The following is a 21,043-nucleotide window of genomic DNA, read 5'->3' on the forward strand; positions in this document are numbered from 1 at the left end:
AAATTCACTGATTTTTCACATGTTTGATAGATAAAATCATTACTATGATGTAATATACCATATTTTCCTGCGTATAATCTGCGGATTATCTGCTAAAAAAGGTTAAGTTTATGAGGTGATGATTATACGCAGCCGTGGATCCTCTGAGATTTTTTCCCCCTTAACACCAACACAATGAACCTCAATATTTACAGTAGGATTCACCAATTGAGACCGTACGCCGACTGAATGTTTATTTTACGAAGCATGCATGTTTTTCTTCGCTGCCTGCCTGTATGTTGGTTATTTTACGTTGCTTGAATGTTCCTCTTGGCAATTCAGGTCATGTAAAATACGCAACATTACAGTGAAATAGGTAGCCATTTGCACAAGATTAGACCATTTGCTCCTTTGTATTGACTCTTTGTTTTTCAAGTAATTAGCGTACTATAATCAAGATTTCAAGAAGAAATCATTATATTTTAGATTACATTTCAAATTAATTTTGATTATGCCTTCAAAGTAATTACTTTTTCACGTTTTTAATTTAGTTGCTCAAATGGTATGTTAAATTAAAACTTTATCTTTTTTGCTTCGTATTATCCGCGGATTATATGCCGCCGCGGATTATAGGAAGCTTTTTTTTCTTCAGGCCGATTTTAGGACCTGTGGAATATAGGCCACCCGCGGATAATACACAGGAAAATATGGTAGCTGTTTCACTGCCAGGGGAACATTAAGGACAGTATCTGCAGAAATGAGTTTGAGAAATTTGAAAAACAAAAAAAGTTTCGGATTCCTCACCAACAATAACTAAACGCTGGAATTCGATTTTTTCTTCTTTCTTTTGGTGTTTTATTTTCAGCGGAAACCAAATAAGAAAGCTTGAACAAGAAAGCTAAAGTACAATAGATGACAAAATTGCCAAAAAATGAAAAAAAAAAAAATGATACTGCCCTTCACCTTCTTTCTTACACAATCATATAATGATGATGTTTTATTTATTAATGATAAAATATTTTTTAAACTATTTAACTGAAATAGAATAATTGTACATTATAATAATCTAACAAATCTTAATTTAATAAATCTACAAAGAAAACCTTAAAGTAGTACCCATTTAGTACAACTAATTTTAAACAATTTTTTTCCTTCTAAGTACATCCATTCAAAGTAATTTTGAGCTGGTACATTTTGCACCACTTCAAACTTAATATATTTCACTTAAAAAAAAAAAAAAAAAAAACAGAAGGCCCAGTGCGACACTGTCCTGATAAAGGTATGAAATAAGATCTCCACTTGTGATTAAAAAAAAGTTGGTAATATCCTACACTTAGAGTGCAGCATCAATGTTAGAAGTTACATTAGTGGTATTGATACATCACCAACAATAGCTAAATGCTGGAATTTAACTTCATTTTTTGAGCAATCACGATTTCTTATTCTTCTCACTTAACCGTTTTGAATTCCTATCATTTTATTTTCCCGCCAGCACCACCGTCGCGTCAACCGGCCTCACGATGCTGCTCCTCTTGCGAAAATTGTCTCCAGGTTGCGTCCATATCCTACACACACACACGCCTACACACACTCATGCCTGCGCACAGACACAAACTCACACACTCATGCCTCCACACAGACACAAACTCACACACTCATGCCTCCACACAGACACAAACACATATGCCTACATACACACACGCGCGTACACACAGCACTGCATACACATACATACATTACACACGCACCTACACACACATGCTCGTGATTGCGAAAAAGATAATTTGAATTCAAGATGCCAAAAATTCAAATTAATATTTTTTTTTCCTTCAGTGCTTTATTTTCAGTGGAACCCAAATCAGAAAGCTTGCATAAAACAATAGATGACAAAAATGCCAATACTGCCCTGAACCTTCTTCTTAGGCAAGTATATAATGCTATTACGTTATTTATCAATGATAAAAATATTAAACCATTTAACTGAAATAAAATGATTGTACATTATAATAATCTAACAAATCATCCACTATAATATTAAAATGTGTTCGCGTCTGTCTGTCTGAAGATCTATCTTCTCGAGTACCGCTGCGAATCAAGAGTCAAACGAGATACCGATCAATTCGAAATTTTCCAAAGAAAACAATAGGAACGATTTCGTAATTGTGCGACTTTAATTAGCGAAGATATTAATTAAAACGTTAATTAACATAACGTTATTCAGGAATTTTTATTTCTTTCCTGTTGCCATTTTGCATATGGGTGAGCAAGTAAAATTCTAATAATTATTTTAAAAGAGATTTTTTTGGCTGCTGTCCAAATCTTAAAACAACGTTTCCATCTAGAATTTCATTTTCATTGTCTGTCTTTTTTTTATTTTTTAAATTCAACGTTCTTAACTCTTTTCAGCATATGAAAGTTGTTTCTTTAGCTATGTTTATTGATTGTAGTGTACGTTTATCATTCACCGACCTCATATTTTGATACATTTAGGATGTGTGACTAATTATGTTTATTTTGTTGGACTTTTTCCCGTCACATGGATGAATTTTCGAATTGTAATATCTTTTTTTCCTTCCTGTTGAAACACAGTTTGTAATGTTAAAAGAACATGTTAAATTAAGATTGTTTGGATTTCTTTAAGTGAAACAGAGTTGAACAAAAATTATTGTTTTTAAGGATTTTAACTAAAGCTAAATTGGAATCTGATGACTCAGTATTAAATTTATGCTTATTGGTATTTATTTATTCTTGGTGCTTCAGTTTCACGTAATCAACCAAAAAGTGTGTGTGATTTTATGTAAAAAACTGATTGTAATTGTACATAAATTAGTCTATCAGATGTAATTCATTTTAACGTGAGTACAGATTATAGTTGATAATGCATATATTTCTTCTTTTGTGCTTATTGAAAATACTCTTAACTTGTATCATTGATAACTATGATTAACGTTAAAGAGATTTCTGCCAAAAATATGCTCTACTGGTGTTTTGCAAACCTTGCATTACGCGTATTTATTTATTCCTTAGCGCTTTAGAAACTGATGTCAGAGTAATACAAAAACATCAATTGGACATCTCTTTCATTTTTTAAGTAGCCCGTGCAACGCCGGGCACGCAGCTAGTAATTTAATAAATCTACAAAGATAGCTGTTCTTGCAATGTTTCGGAAGGGTTGGGTTGAGGGGGGAAAAGCAAGATAGAGGGGTAGGGGTCGAGAGTTGATGTGCTATTTATTAGTACATACATTGTATATTAACATCATGAAAAAAAATCAGCTTTCCCTTTATTAGTTATGACATGAAAAGCGTATAATCACAGAAGGTAATAATCTTGAAATGTTTTGGAAGGAATGTCTGGAAGGAGAGGAAGCAGTGGGGGTGGGACTTTGCTTCTTTAATGTATATTCTAAGTACTAACATCCAGCTAATACAAATATAAAACACAAAGCATGGCATTTCCCCTTTTTTGCTGAAATAAAAATGCACAAAAATGAAGCATGATCCAAAAGAGGAAGCAAGTGTGGCGATATTCAACTTCATTTTAGAATAAATCTTAGTTAAATATGTTTAAATTACTAATAAGTACTGTTGAATAATTTAATTCAATAACACTTAATTGCGATGGCCATTAAGTCCCATAGTTTTAGGCCTGGATCTATAAATTTTGGGCCCCCTTGCAACGAAATCTGTAGGGCCCCCTCCGCAGAGGCCAGCAGTGTATATCTGCAACATTAACAAGTCTTAGTGCTAGGTTTTTTGCTATTTCTTGGGCTGCTGGGTCCTTTAAGGATGTGCTGCGGGGCTTTTGCCACTTCCCACCTTAATGACTATCATTTTTGGAAAAAATGGAATAGAGGGTCACTTTTATTTTTCAAATTGACTGATGTGAAGAATGAAGTTTTGGAAAAGAAAAGTGGGAGAGAGAGTTTTTCGTAACATTTTTATCAATAATTAAAACAAATAACAGAAGATAGAGAACTAGGAAAGAAAGGGGGAGGATGTGATGTCCCTGAAACTTATCCATTAGCTTTACTACACCAAAGATAGTAGTCTAGATGTGCATTTCTGAGACTTTGATTTCAAAAAAATTCCGTGCTGGGCTCTCGAATCCCACTCCTTCTCCTATCGTCATCAAAGATGAGGATAGGAGAAACCCTTTCCTCCATGAACATAATCAAGGATAACAATGATGTTTAAAGTTTCAATTTTAAGGAATGATTATGGGATTTTCCCCGAGCCTAGAAGACCGCCTGAAATGCGGTTTTAAGACTGCAAAATCCAAATATTTCCAAAACTGGGATCTGAAAATTCTCCTCTTCTAATATCACCAAAGATAGTCTAAAACTGTGTTTTTAGAGCTACAAATAAAAAAATTCTATTCCCCCCCCCCCCCTAATATATTCAGATAACAATTGTGTTTTTAAAGTTTCAACTTTGAAAAATGAACGTGGATTGCCCCTAAACCTTTCTTCTCCATAGTTCGTCTAAAATGCATTTTTTAGGCAACAAATTCGAAAAAAATTTTGGGGGAGAAACCCCCATTTCTGAGCGAATATAATACCTATGATTAAGTTCACTCGCTACTACCTTTCAAATTCCTAATCAATTTGATTGTTCAATGAAAACGAAAAAAAGTTATTTTTAAAAAGTAATTTTTTGCTCCTTTTTAATAAAATGTTATTTATTGATTTTGATAAACATCAGCATAAATTATTTACATCAGTGTTTGATCATTTATTTTAAATAACTAGTTGATCAGTCAATAAAACTAACAATTCAGTTCAGAATAAATTATGAATTATTTTAAGTTCCATAATATTAACTAAATATTTAATAATAAATGTGGTTTATTATTGTTATTGGTACCTAATTAATTGGCTAGGGCTGGTTTTCCCTGGATGAAAAAGCCGAATTTTATTCCCAGTCCAACCGTGGGAATAAACTAAAATCATAGAAATCTCATATCTTTAAGTCCAAAATTGGAGCAGTAGTGGTTTGATCCATCCAACTGGCCAACCATTGCAGGAGGCCAGGGGCCAAGGAAGTCCAGGGGAGACGTACTTAATAAAAAGGAACATTGAATATGTACATAAAAATGCAACAGTTGCATGAAACATTTCTATTCTCTAAGAATAATATACAAAGAATATTGAAGAAAAATATGCTCTCTAAGTTGAGTAGTTTGAATACTTTTTAAATAAAAAGAAACTTCAGTTATTAATTTTGTAACAATAAATAGTGAGTAACTAAAATGCAAAAAATTAAAGTTCAAGACTTGAACAAAGATACTTGTTTTAAAATAAATGTGAAAAAATATGAAAATTGAGAAAATAAAAAATAAAACTGTTTATAGCAAATATGTTTTCAGGAATGATATACACTGAAATACGTGTAGCATGAAAATGGCTAACATGAAAAATCTGTTAATGCGAAGTGATGTGGTAGTCTGGATAGTATACTGTGCTATTTAACACAAATCTTTAAACATTAAATTCTTTTAACATGAAAAATTATTTCGGTCTTTTAAACTTAGTGTCAGTGGTGGCTCGTGCCTTGAAAAGTGAGGGGGCCCGATCATGGGTGCACTCGCACCCCCTCCCCGTTTTTTTTTAAATATTTTTTTTATATTAAAACTTTCTTAAATTATTTTATTTTGTGTTAAATTAATAAAATTGAAAGTAAATCACTAAAGATATTAACCTCATGTTTATGTCCATGATTGCCAGCGGGATTGTGCCCTTTCTCCCCCCGACTCAAAAATAAAATTTAGTTAATCAAATAGGGAAAAGTTACATAATATATCACAAGAATTATTAATCTCAAGTTTATGTCCAGTACGCTTTCCGGCACTACATACATCTCCCTTGCAGCACCGCTAAGGAACTGCAAGGGAGGCCCTTTCACCCCTCGCTTTTCAAAATAAATAAATTTTGAAAAGCAATATCAATCTAATATTTTTATTAGTAATGCTATTTTTAATCTTTTAATAACTAATTACTTTGAATGAGTAAAATTTATTTTACTTTAAACAAGACCAAATTACAAAAGTGCAAAAATATTGTGATCACAACGAATATGTAAAAATTATAAATTAACTTTAACAAAGATGAAAATACATTTCAGTATTCACTTTAAAATAAACAAAATAAAAATAGGTAAGCTAAATTTAAAAAAAGCCTAAAAATAAATAAATTAAAAAAAAGTAAAAAAAAAAATTCTTAGTGATTTACATGCGAGTGTGTACCCTTCTACATATGAATTTGCCAGCAAATATGGGCGAAATTCAGGATTTTTATTCTCTTTTTATCTTCTTGAAATTATTGATAACTCGTCACATTTTCTTTAAAACTACATGACCAGTAATTTAAAGCAAGTAATTTCTGTGTAACAATGGGAAGACATTTTTTTCAATTAAAAAAAAATCTTGTAACATTATATGCACACACGTACATACAACATAACAGTGGCGCAAATAGAAAATAACTTTTAAGGGGGGGGGGGGCATAGTAGGAAAAAAATTGCATCACTTTGATTTGATTTGCTCATCATCAAATCTCTCAATATTGAAACTTGGATTTTTAAAACTACAATTTTAGATGGTCTTTGGTGATCCGCGGAAATTTTCAGAAGTTGAAGCCTTTTAAAACACCTTTATAGGCCATTTTTATTGACGTTAGGGTAAGGGATGGAGCTCCGGGACTCTCCACGATCATTCCCTTTTTTCTTTTTTTGAAAAATAAATAGAAATCAATTCCTCCTCCTCCCTCCAATTTTTTGAAATTGCAGTTCCAAAAACGCAGTTGTAGACAAACTTTGAAGATTTTTATGGGAAGGGGTTTTGGAGCTTTCCTCTAGATTTTTTTCTCAAAATTGAAGACCTAAAAGCATAAGCACAATATTTATTCTATGATATTATGAGGAGGGGTTCAGAGACTATTCCACTTAAATTTTTCATAAGTGGCTGTTTAAAAAACCTATTTTTTGATTATATTAACAGAAGGCTTTTCGGGGGCCCTCGACCGAACATTTTCTGATAATGAAGTCTTGAAAACACGATTGTAGGACCATATTTGGTAACATAAGAGACAGCAATCTTTCGAATTTAAGCTTCGAAAACGAATTTTAAGTGATTTTCAACGCAATTTGAAGCGATGTTGTAAGGAATTCGGAGACTTTCTTTGAAAATTTTGCTAAATTGAAGATCTTCAAATGAAAGTTTAAATGTTCTGTATTTTTTTTTTTTTTTTTGACGGATGTGGAGGGGGGGGGGGGGGACTAGCTGACCAATTAGTTCTAACTATTGAACATTTTTAACTATAAGATTTCTTTTTAAAAAAAATTGAGATTTACTCCAACATCATTATATTTTTCGAATTAAAATCTCTTCTGTCTTAGTGTGTTTCGCAGATACGTTTTAAATTAACATACAATAATAGCAGCTAAATTAAAAATGTGAAGAAGTAATAACTTTTAAGGTACATTCAAAACTAAAAAAAATCTTTAAAAAATATGATTTCTGCCCTAAATTGTCATTATAGTACTCTAATTACTTGAAGACAAAGAGTCAAGAAAGGAACAAATGGTAAAATCTTGTGCAAATGAAGGCTTCTTTTTTTACAGTATGTTCTTTATTTTACATAACCAGAATCGCATAAGAAGAACATTTATGTATGTAAAATAAACAACATACAGGCAGAATAACTCTCTGCGAAACCTGCTGCAAATAACTTAGATCAATGGTCTAAGGCAAATATTAAGGTTCAATGCATTGGTGTTGAGGGGGGGAAAAAACTACAGATAATCCGCACCTCAAGTTTTTTTAAAACTTTTTTCGCATATAATCCGCACATTATACGCAGGACATTATGGTACAATCTATTTTTTTTTTAATTTCAGGCAGGTACACATCCAAAAAAAAAAAATGGGGAAATAAATAAAAATTTAAAAATTATTTTCTCAAAAAAGTGAGGGGGCCCGGGCCTCCTCTGGCCCCTCCCACGAGCTGCCATTGCTTAGTGTTAAACGTTTTCCACATGAAGTAATGAGGCTCTGATATTTCATAATTAATTTTACTAAAATCTTTATTATCCAACCAGAAAAACTTTTATGAGTTGTATTATCTTGATTCAACTTGGGTTCAACAGGATTGAAAATTTCGAATGGGAGTGGCTATTCATGTATAAAAGAAGTGGCGTTTATAGAATGGGTGTCACCTGAGGCAGCAAGTTATGGTGATACCCTTCCTCCATCGCCCCCCAAAAAATAGTAATGTTTTATATAAACATGAAGTTCAAACAATTTTCAGAAACAAATTTTTATGTGGTGTAACAAAAGTTGAAATTAAGAGACAAATCTAAAATATGACCCTAATTTATGTAAAACTTGCCCTTAATGTAAAACTTGCCCAAATTGCACCAGTGGTCTACACTGGTGCCTAATCTAAGGCCCATGGGCCAAATGTGCAGCGGCGGATCTACAATGACGCCAGTACAAGGGGCAAGGCTGCCACTGGGTTCTGCAACTAAAAATAGTAGCTTCAATAACATGATTACGAATTTTTTTAAAAACTGCATTCGATTTCTAGAAACCCCATTTCTGAATATTTGGCTGCAAAATGGCAACATTTGTGGTTTTCAATTTGAAATACTGAACAAATGAAGGGGCTGCAAAGGTCAGTTTCACAGGCTGTAGGTTGGATACCACTGTATTAATACAATGATACTTCAATGAATTGACATATTTTGGCCACATAATATAGTAAAACTCCTCCTAACAGACACCCCTCAAATGCAAACACCCTTCTTATGCGGACAATTTTTAATTCTCCAGATTCCAAGGCAAATAACATGGGTATTAGAGGGTAATCAAAAACAGTAAAAGATAGACTGTAAAAAAAAAAAAAAAAAAAAAAAAAACCGAAAAACACATTCTTGATATTTTGGATGGGCGTTAATATCAGCAGTTGTTTTCAAAAAATGAATGCAGTAAGGCTAAGATTAAATATAATTTAAAGAAATATGGGGGAAAATTTCAGAATTTAAGCTTTTTTATGAAATCTTAAATCCATTCAGAGTGTCTCTTGGGGCAGACCCCTCCCCCATATATAAAAGTAACTGATAAAGGTACTTATATCTGAAATATTTCCTATATCGACTGCTTTACTAGTGGTCAACCAAAGAATGAAAAAGAAACATTAGATGGAACAATTACTTACCTGAACCATCGGGTACATCTCTTACAAATGTAGGAAACATCTTAACAGTTGCAGTTTTATGATTTTGAGCACTTAATCCATTATTGAATTCTTGTAGAAGCAAAGCAGAAACTTTAAGCAGAACATCATCTGATAAAATGAAATCCTTTAAAACAACATCAACCTGCATTAAAAAAATAAAGATCAGGACAAAGGATTTTTTGGAATGAATTAAAATAAAAGAGTTACAATAATTAAAATGACAACTCGCAATACATGACTCTGCACAAACATTAAGCAGGATCTTATAAAATTGTGAAAAATTATTCATAATTAAGAGTAATCTAAAATTAGCAAGAAAAAAATCAGTTTTTTTAGGTAGGGTTCTGTTTTGTTGAGATAGTGTGAAAATAAATCATTTTTGAATTTGCACATTAAAATTGGTAAAACCCAAGGTTGACAGCAAAACTTTGAGTAATTGTCAAGGTCAATCAATTCATTAATTGACCTTGATTAGGTTTGAAAATAAGCTGTTCAAAATAGTTGATTTTTATTTATTCTGGGATTCTAACTTAAGGATTTTTCTTTCTTTAAATAGATAGTTGAAAGATTTAATTTCATTAGTTAACCAGAAAAGGAGTATTGCAAAAATTGACTCGGGGAAAAATAAAAGGAGCAAGTAGGCAGACAACAAGATGCTTTTTTTTAAAGTTTATTTTTGCTAATTTCAAATGTTAAATTCGAGTCGCCACAGGATCTAAAATGGGCAGGGTGCTTCCTGATAAAAGGACACTTTGTCAATTAAATGAGCATTTTCTCACAAGAATAATGCAATAAAAAAGTTCTAGTCAACGAGAGAAACAAAGGAGTTATATTTCAATGCCATGTTGAAGTTTCTATGACGAAATTGGCATTTAATTTCACTTTTCGACTAAAAGTGAATGTGAAACATGTTTTAAAGATATTTTGGTAAATTCTATAACAGATTACTTTTATGGGCAGTTCTCAAAAGGTGGGAACAAACACAGACTTCAACTTTGAAGCTTCAACACCAAATAACTTTCATTTTAATTAACTCTAAAATTTTTGAGGTAAATTATAATGCTGTATAGAGACAAGAATTGACATAAATTATGGAAAAAAGCTCTTCAAATGCCCTTAAAAAAATATTTTCTTTGCTAAAAGGCACAATTTTGGACATACCAAAACGTTAACTGAGCAAATGTACCATTAAAAAAATTTTTTTTTTAATTATTTCCATACGTTTCAAAAAAAAATTAAAGGTATGAATCTTACACTGAATAACTTTTTGTTAATATTTTACACAGATAACAAAAATAAAGATAGATTATTTACTTTGTAAACGATTTTAAAAAAACGTAACTTTGAAATTTGATGTATGTCCAAAAGTTGCGATCTTTAAAATGCTATTATTTGAGTACTAAGTATATGATATTTTCATTTTAAAGGTATTTATCGATCCTCAGAATCAATTTTTAATTGTTTAAAAGTGTTTTCATAAGCTTTTATGCAGTATCTTAGAAGAAAAATGATTTTTCTTAAACATACATGTGAGATGTCCAAATGGCGTGCGATCTTGATGCCGATAATTCTGTCCGTTTATTCATAATTTTTGATGATCCACTGTCTTCTAACCTCAATAAAAAAGGTTATTATAATGTTATCTTCTTTAATCCATTGGTATTTTGCATAATTAATACGTTACACATTGAACAATGCATAAATTACAGTAGTAACATGGCTTTCTATGATCGAACGAAAGCCATTTTGCGCTAACATCGCCAAGCAAACTTCCGCTGGCGACATTGGCGACAACACAGTATACGATACGCTCAAGGTTACCAGAGGGGGATTCCAGTTTAACAAATGTAGTTAATCGTCAGCTGCACCAGTTTTGGCGACGTTATCACCTGCACTAGCAATTTTTTTTCCCGCCGCTTTTATTATTTTAGAATTTTTTTTTCTCTTTCTTTTAAACATAATTTAACGATCTCGAAATAGAAATACGAATTTCTTTTTTCAATAATTTTTTCAGACATCGTTTTAATTCTTATGACATTAGAAAAAATATTCGTCATTAAAACTGATGTCATTTTTTACATTCTTTCTTAAAGCATATTTTGTTTATTTTTCCTTTAAAAATATATATGTCGTATTTATTTGTTTCTATTTTTATTCCTTATTTGTCCCAATAAATCAAACTACAAGTTTGTATAATTATTTCCATGAAGCTTTTTTCTACCTTTCATCAACTTCTTCAAAATCATTCCAAAACTTTATTATGTGTAAAGAGCAGTATGTATAGCCATTCAAGTACTTCATTAATATCCTCTTCATCATTAAATTGCAAAATTCAAAAAGTAGTAAATAAAATTTTCATTGGAAAAGTTAAAAATCAGATTAACAGTTGTCAAAAATGGTGAAACTTACATTATGATGATGTCCAAAATCCGTTACCTACATGACAACAATGTCCAAAATCTGTTACCTACAGATTGCTGATTTAATTTGCTAATTAACAATTTTTACAAATACCTGCTGTCTTTTCATGTTCATATTTTGTGTTCTAGGTATGCATACTATAGAATAAAAGAAAAATTGATATCAAATTCGAAAATTTTTGAAATTGCTCAAAGTTAACTTTTTTGTTCCCACCTTTTGAGAACTGCCCTTATATAACAGATTACTTTGTAGCCAAATGGCTACTCTATGCATTGTAGAGTTAAAAATATCCTGTTAAAATATGAACCAAGTAGCAATCAACACAAAATGCTTTAAAACACATGAGTAACGTAAATTAATTCTATTTAAAAAAAATCAAAAACCAGCTTTAAATTGTTGAAAATATTTCAGAATATTGTGAAGTCTAACTTCAAGCATATTAACATACTTTTATTAGGAAGCTTTTAGCCCTTCAGGTGCAAAATTTTTTCATAATGGGTAATGCGCTTGTATGTTCTTCCCCTTTTCTGCATGTTAACTAAACAAAAACTTTAAATTTTTGGAGAAATATGCAATGGGATATCAAATTCGATATTGCACGCTCAAAATTCATTAAAGAAACAATCAGAGTACAAGCTCGATTTTTTTTACTTTTCATTTTATAATCAGTTGTAAATATTATAATATATTTAAACCATTAAATTAATAAAATACAAAAATAAATAATAAAATGATAAACAAAAAATAAATATTAAATGAATTGTAAATAGTAAACAATTATAAGATTTGTAAATCACCACATGAAACTCTTGCGTGTGGGCATTTAAATTTATTGCATCAGCATCCTAAATTTGTAAGATCAAAAATTAATGTACGTAAGATAGTTTCCTTGAACAAAACTCTTCCAAGATTTTAAGAAATAATCCATTGTAGCAGCATTTCGTAATATCTGAAAATAATAATTACAGAAGAAAAAGAAGAAGAAAATACTTTTGTAGTGGGCCAGTCCGCGGCTGAAAGTAACACGGAAAAATGCCGGCGAAAATATAATAGCGCATTAAATAATATGAAGAAATCTTTTCTTACATTAAAAAAGTTAGTAACTTTGAGAAAAGTAAGTTTCCGGCAAAATAAAAATACATAAAATCGTTCTACAAATAACAACTTCCAATATCAAGATTTCCATTCCAATTGAACTTGAAAATTTTGAAACTTCGCGCGTTTGTTTGTAAATAAGTTTAAAAGCAGAACTAAAGACCTTCCTGCACTCACCTTCTTTCGACTTTCAGTCATGTTTTTGGCTATTGGGTTTCTGAAATGGTTCGGTGGATTGTGTTTTTAGGCCAACAGTCCACGATCTAAAGGAAACATGCACCGTTCCGAGTGTCCTTTAAAACAAGGTTTTCTTTTTTCCGTAGTGAAAGTAGAAGTTGTTAATGTAGCAGATGACGCAAAATGCGTCAGAAATGTCACTTTAAACGGTTAGAGATAAAGGCTTCACGTCATAATAATATTAATGATGAAACAGTAAAGGATTGATAAGCAGTTTAAAAATTGATTAAAAAATTAATCTTACGAAGCAGTTCAAGCAGTATGTTTTTATTCTGAGTAATAGACATGATTTGATTAATTACACTGCGTGGCATGCGAAAGGTCCTCCTGCATCCAGTAACACATGAATTTTTGCAGCTCACAAACTCTTCTTTCTGCTTTGAAAAGGCGTCTTTAAAACGTTTTTAACTTAGAAATGTTGTAAAGGAATGATGAAACATTCCGTCGGAGCAAAATTCTTACTTTTCAATCGTATTTTTCTAAGTTTAAGATCTTGTTTCATCATCAGAAAACCCGTGAAAACTAGCATTTTGTTTTTATTTTTCCCTTTTCTCAGCATTTCTCATACAAATGAAAGACTGCATAAACACTACGCATGTTCATCCTGCAAACTAAGTCCAGTGGTTATTAAATAAAACGCATTTCGAAAACGCTATGAATGCAATCAGTAAAACGGAAAGTGTTTGCCGACGAAAAGTAAATGGACCTTCGCCGCACCGTGGTGGGTAAAGACTGAGTAGAGAGCCCCCCCCCCCCCCGCACTATATTTTTCAGTTTTCGCGAATGGACAAAACCGCCCACGGTGTCGCAACTTTTCCTTAAATTTTCGTTATCGGATAAAATCAGTGTTCCAGTGTTAGCAGCGCAAAAGAAACTCGCAGTTTTATTTTTTAATGATTCAATCACTGTACTTTATATACATTATGAACATACGTAGGGCTTATGAAGACTTACGATTGAGGGGAAAATCCTGAGAAAAGAGATAAATGAAAGAGAATAACTTCTCTAATGTGGTGTGGGCAGAAATGAAAGATTACATGAATGTTGAGGAAAATGTAACTAAGTACGCAGTCAGAAATAACTTCCTTTTTCGAAGTATTTTAATAAAATTCGTTCTCTGTAAAGATATTTTTATGCAGTACTAATAACCCTGTGCAACAAAAAATAACTTTTTGTCTGCATCCTGGTTTTAAATAGCCAATTCTTACTGATTCCGAAATGGAAAGATTCGTCGATTGGGCGCCGGGAACTTTGGGCACCGCAGGGCCGATCCTAGGGTGTCGGCCGCCCGTGTGCAAAGACCTAATGTGCCGCCCCTCAAGAGTAATTTGCATATTTTTACTAATCTTTAACGTTTATATATATCTGTCTTTAAATTTCTATGCCAAGTTCGAATTTAAAAAAGGGGGAGCGGAAGAATGATCTTATAAAAAGGAAGAAATTTTTTACAGTAAGAAACTCCTTTGGTACAATTTATATCTTTGAAGAAAGTAATAGATACCAAAATTTACTAGTAAACGCATTTTATAGTCTTTCTTCGGTGACATTAGAGAAGGGAAGGAGGAATGGGAAGCGTGGGGGGGGGGAGGTGTCAGGGGTTCAGGGGAGGAGGATTGCTCCAAGAAAATGATCGAAATTGACGTATGAAAAATATTTTTAGTTAATCTTTGGTTAGTTTGGTTGCAAGGACAAAAGAGTCAAGTATATTCAAGGTGCATGGAGAAATTTTCGAAATTGACGTCAAATATCGCAATTTTAGGAACTTTTTCGAGACTTTAGGTGAAAGTAATGTTGCAGTTCTTTCCTAAAATTCTTTCAAAATTGAAATCAATTGAAGCTATTTTTCAAGACCGTAGCTTAGGAAGAAACGGCGACGGCGTTCTTCCCGAAAAATCTCCGAAACTGAAATTTTAAACCCGCAATTTCGGGTTACCTTTGTTGACCTTGCAAGAAGGAGGGAGATTCAATCGTCTCCTATCGAAAGATTTCGAAATATAAGTTTAAAACGCAAATTTAAGCCGTCTTTGGTGACGGTAGGGGATCTGGCGGCTATCCTCCGGTAATTTCTCCGCACTATTTTTTCACTATTCCGTTTTTGGCTAGATTTGAAAACAATAGGGGAAACGTGGAAATATTCCAAATCAAAACATTTTTCGGAACTGAAATCCATTACAGGTTTTTTCTAGGAAGGAAGGATTTTGGAGCTCTTAAGCGGATATTTCTAAAATCGCAATTTTATGTTATCTTTGGTGACGTTAACTAAACTGGGAAGCTTCTACGGATCCTTCGGATATTTTTCAACATTAATATCTGAAAAATACAATTATAGACTCAGGGCTCATAGCAAGTGCAAAAAAATATATAGGAGTTTTAAAAGAAAAATATAGGAGCTTCGTAAAAAAAATATTTAGGAGTTTAAAAGGAAAAATATAGGAGTTTGGTAGAAAAATATATAGGAATTTTGAAAAAATATAGGATGTAGTATGTTTGGAGCGCATGTCCAAAAAAAAAAAAAAAAAACTGCCACTATCAATACAATTCTACATTGCATGAAGTGGCAATGTGAAGAGAAACAGATGAGAGTCAATGAATTTTCATACCCACAGTGAAAGTGAAAGTGAACCACACAAGAAAGTAAGCCATCGGAGAACATTTGGAAAATCACCAGAAAGTCCTACTACAGTGACCACCACTTATATGAATCATGTCTGTTTAAAACAATTTTGAATCAATGAAGCAAAAATGTGCGTGTGTGAGTGTTTTTTTAATGTGTAATTCTACATACATTGGTGGACAATTGCTAAGGATGGATTCCAATGGGCTATGTAGCGCATAAAAAAGTAAGTGTAATTTGATGCCCAGTGAAATAAACTAATGCCAGAACTCTGGAACATTGCAATGGCGATAATTTATTATGCTCTGAAATCCAGAAAGCGTTGAAAAGTGTTCAAAGAATGAAACGGTTATTTTGGGCTGAATACGTAAAAGTGAATAAATGTAATTACCGCCCCCAGGCGTTCTGGCGTAAGATGTAAATATGGGATATGGCTACCATGGAGAGCGATGCAAGCCTCCACAAGTCATGTGATGCTTTACACAACATTATCCATCAGTTGTTGGGGTAATTTATCCCATTCTTCTGTTAGTCACAGATAAGGGTGTCCTTGCTGATTGGAGGGCGTTGTCGACCAGCAAGACTGCTACCGAAAGCATCCCAAACATTTTCAATTACGTTTCAGATTTATAGAACGTACTATGTCCTTCCGATAGGTTGAATACTTTAAGTGAGCTAGACACTCCTGGACGGCGATTGTTAATGATATGTTTCGTTGCCAACCATGAAAACGAGTTTATCGCCCACAGCACCACAGAACACATGAACATGAGGCAGTAGAACAATATTAATGTATCACTAGCTGTCACAGTCTTGTTTTGAAGCACACAAGCGACGTACGGCCATTGATCATAATACTAACCAAACCATGACACAACTTGTAGGATACTAGTCCTTTTATTTTATGTTTGCCGGCTTGTATGCTGTACCACTCTCATGCTAGGTCAGTTGTCGTCCACAATTAGACAACAGACTGAACCTGCTTTCATCTGAGAATAGTAAACAAGCCCAGTCAACTTCTCTCCAAAAGAATGCTGAAGACATCATTACAAATGAACAAAACACCGACTTGTGGACAATGGGATGTACAAAGCAAGCTGATGGGCGTATAGTCTTACTGCATTCAAATTTCTGGCTACAGTTTTTCGGAATATTTGCTTGCTAGTAGCAGCAGGAAACTGCTTTGCTACCTTAGTAGCTGTGTTGCGCTAGTTCCTTTTCATTGCTAGCACTAAGTACCAATCTTCAGCTGACATTGTATTGCGTACACTTCCACTCTCATGACATTTGCAATTGATTTTTTCAAGTTGTTTGAAATGATTTCTGAACTCTATAAACAACCCTGTGGCTGACGTTGAACACCCTAGCAACATCTAAATTTTTCTGCCCTTCTTCGATGCTGCCAACCACACGGCCACCCATAAAATCATCTAAGGGATGTCGGGAAGACATACTGAAAAGTTCAATTTCGTCAACTGATTATTCCCCGTCAGACTTTGCTTTTGAACAACAATGGTCATCACACGCCCAATCCTTTATATTGTTTATCAGCGCATCATATGACCAGCACCGTTGTGAGTCTAAAATTTGCATACTCGCAACACGTCTTGCTGTGTCCTGAACTTATGCTAATTTCCATACATCCGTGCTTTTTTTTTTGTGGTTGCTAGTGCTGCTATTACCATCAATACTTAGCAATTGTCCACCAGTGTATAATTTAAGAGAACTTTAATTGATTTTTAGTCAACCAAAACAGCATTATAAGTATACTGTTCATTAAAAATATCCATACTCCGACTATTTAAAGAAGTTTATCATACAACAGTATGAAAAAGAAATTACAAAATTCAGATTTTTTGTTATGTGCTTTGAAAATTGCATCTCTTATTGATTGCAAAAAATAAGTAGTAATAATTTCGGACATTCTTTCTTCAATGTCATAAATCTGTCTATAGTCCTCGGTATTGGTACCTCTTTGTTTCCATGCTAACACTAACAATGAAAAAGCCGAGAGCACAGAAGTCCTGTCGACTCCATGTCTCTCTTCGTCTCACAGCTTTTGTACTTTTCCTGAGAAAACCGTCACTAAAAATGTGAAACACTCTGCCTTCCCCTTGTTTCACTATTTAAAGAAAAAAAACTTATTTTACTAAATTAAGGCAAAATATTAAAAAAAACTTCACTTATACATGTTTGTACAAGTGTTGCATGTTCACTTGCACATGTTTGTGGGAAATGGTCAGTCACATACCCTCGATTAATTTAAACAGTATGTTTGATTCAAATATCAGGCAATTTTTTTAGAATAAAGCTGGATTTCGTTCTGTTTTTTGGGAATTGATTCATTAAAGTGGCTGATTCAATTACATGGCACTCACTGTAACTGCATCTTTAAGTCAACATCCTTAGCTTTCAGTTATTGCGTGCATACATATATATATATACACACATATACATAATGTATGTTTTAAGATTTTTTTTCCTGTTGAAAAAAAAACATGGATTGCAAACATCTTTAAATAATGAACATTTTTTAAATCTTTCTTAAGAAAATACAGCAATTTTAATGCGTAAAAAATTGATTTTTCCTTTTTTTTTTTTTTTTGAGCAATCACGAATTGCTTATTCTTCTCACTTGACCATTATAGGCTTATGCCAAAAAAAAAGAACTACTTTTTAATTTTTAGAAAGGGTAAGAGTACACAGTGCAGGAGAGGGAAAAAAATGGCTCAAAGGTTTTTGCATTTTTAGGAAGCATTTAACATCTAATGAAAAAAATATAGGAGTTAGTAAAAAATATATAGGAAATACAGGAGAATATCTGACAAATTGTGAAAATATAGGAAATATAGGGGATATAAGAGGACTATGAGCTCTGTAGACCTTTTGTCCACCTCACATCGACGATTGATGGATATGCCCCTGATGGATAGCGCCGTGAAAAGTTACATAAGCCTGGTAGTTCTCCTCCGAAATTCTTTAGAAATATAAGTCCCAAAATCGTATTTTAAGCATTGTTTGATAGCGATGGGACTAAGAGAGGGCGGGGGTTCAGTGTGTCCTCACGAACTGTGTTTTTGAAACTGAAGTCAATTTCAGGCTAGTTTAGGCAGAAGCTGTGGCTCCACGGAACCGTCTAAAAAACGAAATTTTCAGGTATAGTGATTGCGTTGGAGAAAAGGGGGATCCGGGGTCTTTCCCCAAAAGTTCTTGAAACTGATGTTTGAAAAATGCAATTTTAGTTTGTTTTTCAATACGTTAAGGGAGAGGGGGTGGAATTCGGGGATACTCTAAAGACGCTAATTGAGACTGTCTTTGGTAAATGTTTGCGAATGGATTTCGGGGTTTTCCACTGCAAAAATTTCGAAAAATGCCAAAGCAGTTTTATATGACGTTTGATGACTGGACGGGCTGTCGTCCGGAAACACGTTTTGCATTTTGGAGCCAACATTTTTAGGCTACGTTTAATTAAGTTAAGGTGGAAGAGGTGAATCAGAGACTTAATTGGGACCTTAAGATCGATGGTTCAACCAGCAAAATTTTCCGAAAGTAAAGTCCTAGAAACGCAATTTTAAGCCTTCTTTAGTTTCGTCAAGGAGGTCATGGCATCCTTTTGGAACTTCGTTTTGGAACTACATTTAAATTTGCTTCCCGGGGCAAGGGCCTTGTCCTCCTACCTGATCTGAAACCGGGCAGTTCATTCAAGATTTTAATCAGAAAAATTGTCGTAAAGGGGGAAAAGTACAACATTTTAGTTCGTCATTCATATATGTTACTCTCAAGGGAGTCGCAATTTTCCACTTTCTCACCACGCATCCACGATTGTTAAGCACAGAGTTTGTTACATAGTTTGTTGTTTGAAATGCTTGCGGGAGTATCTAATCAGTTTAGTTTTTTTTAATAAATAAAATATGTCTTCATTGTTTAGGTCTATAAAAGCTTGGGGGGTAAACATTAGTCGCCACCCTTTGTGCTTCTTTTAGACGGCACCATTTCATGCTTCAGAAGGGGGCCTTTCCCCTCCCCTGTATCCATGGCCGATTACCGTTTCTGTCACAAACTTTGCAATCAAATGAAACATGTGTGTAAGAGTAGATATTAATGGACAATGAACCAACGCAATGTTCCCTAACATTCTATTTTTCTTAAACTATGCTATGCTGTAGGGAAATCGACAACATACTTTGACATTTGAACATTTAAAAATAAGCATATTTATTCTGCTTATTATAAGTTATCTTGTGAGAAATTCTTGAGGAATTTTGCTTGATTATAAGAACTATATGATGCGGCCTGCGGCCGCCCCTTGCTTTGGCCGCCCTTGTGCGGCGCACACTCTGCACACCTGCTAGGATCGGCCCTGGGGCACCGAGCATTTTGGGTGCCGGGAACTTTGGGCGCCGAGCATTTTGGATGCCGGGAGCATTTGTTGCTCCAAATTTCATCCAGAACGTAGTATTACTTGAGATATGGCACCCACAATGAAAAAAAAAAGAACGTTCGATTGCGCAATTCCCGTTTGAGCTATTGACACCAAATTGAATCAGCACCTGTACCTATTAGGGGCAACATATGGACTAAGTTTTGTTTGATTCCACCAGTTACTTCCTGGGGAATAGCAGGCACGCATAACTCAAAAAACGTTCCGTTGCTCCACTCCCCCCATTTGGGGGAATGCACGTCAAAAAACAATGGGCACAAGTTCATATAGGGGCACATAAGTGTGCCAAATTTCGTTCGATTTTATGCGGTTGCTGTAGAGCGGTTACAAAAACTGGTCACATGCATCATACGTGACACACACACACACACACAGACATTTTCCAAAATTGGTCGAAATGGACTCAGCACACCTCAAAACGTTCGAATCCGTCAAAATTCGAAATTCGAAAATTTGCACTTATCCAATACTTTTTTCTATATAGATATAGAAGAAAGTAAAAAACGAAGAGGCACAGGTTTAGAGGGGCACATGTTCGAGGGCGCAGAGGAGGGAGGGTGATCAGGTCGAATAGGGGAAGGGCCAGCCCATGCACCGGCCCGCGGGCCAATGGCACGCAGGGCCAGTCCGCCACTAATCGTGGAGCATGTTCTTACGTGATCGCAATTTGTCCTTTGCTTAACATGAATTGATTTTTTTTTTTATTTCCTTAAAACATTATTTTAAATTTATTTCAAACACATTGAAAAGTTTCAAACAAAAATTTATTAAAGTAAAATCCATCCTCCCCCCAAACCAGGGGGAGCAAAGCCACACCCTTAAATCCCGAAATGGGAAGATTGCGCGACGCAGATTGGGCACCGGAAACATTTGGCGCCGAGCATTTTGAGCGCCGGGCACTTTGCGCGCCGAGCATTTTGGGCGCCGGGAACTTTGGGCGCCGGGAACATTGGGTGCCCAGAACATTGGCCAAAATGTGCTCGGTGCCCAAAGTTCCTAACGCCCAAAGTTCCCGGTGGCCA

General features: G+C 34.0%; 1 protein-coding gene across 1 annotated transcript in view; it reads right to left on the bottom strand.

Moving 5' to 3' along the window:
- LOC129231784 (hexokinase-2-like) overlaps positions 1-13,016 on the bottom strand; it is a 45,804-nt gene extending 32,788 nt beyond the window's left edge. Inside the window, exons 1-2 of the mRNA XM_054866151.1 lie at positions 12,907-13,016; positions 9,193-9,355 (exon numbers count right to left, since the gene is read on the bottom strand). Of these exons, the coding sequence (XP_054722126.1) occupies positions 9,193-9,355; positions 12,907-12,927 (184 nt within the window). The 5' untranslated portion in view covers positions 12,928-13,016. The remainder of the gene's footprint in view (positions 1-9,192; positions 9,356-12,906) is intronic.
- Positions 13,017-21,043: the final 8,027 nt, after the last annotated feature.

Source organism: Uloborus diversus, chromosome 10 (genome assembly GCF_026930045.1).
Source record: "Uloborus diversus isolate 005 chromosome 10, Udiv.v.3.1, whole genome shotgun sequence".
Lineage (NCBI taxonomy): Eukaryota > Metazoa > Arthropoda > Arachnida > Araneae > Uloboridae > Uloborus > Uloborus diversus.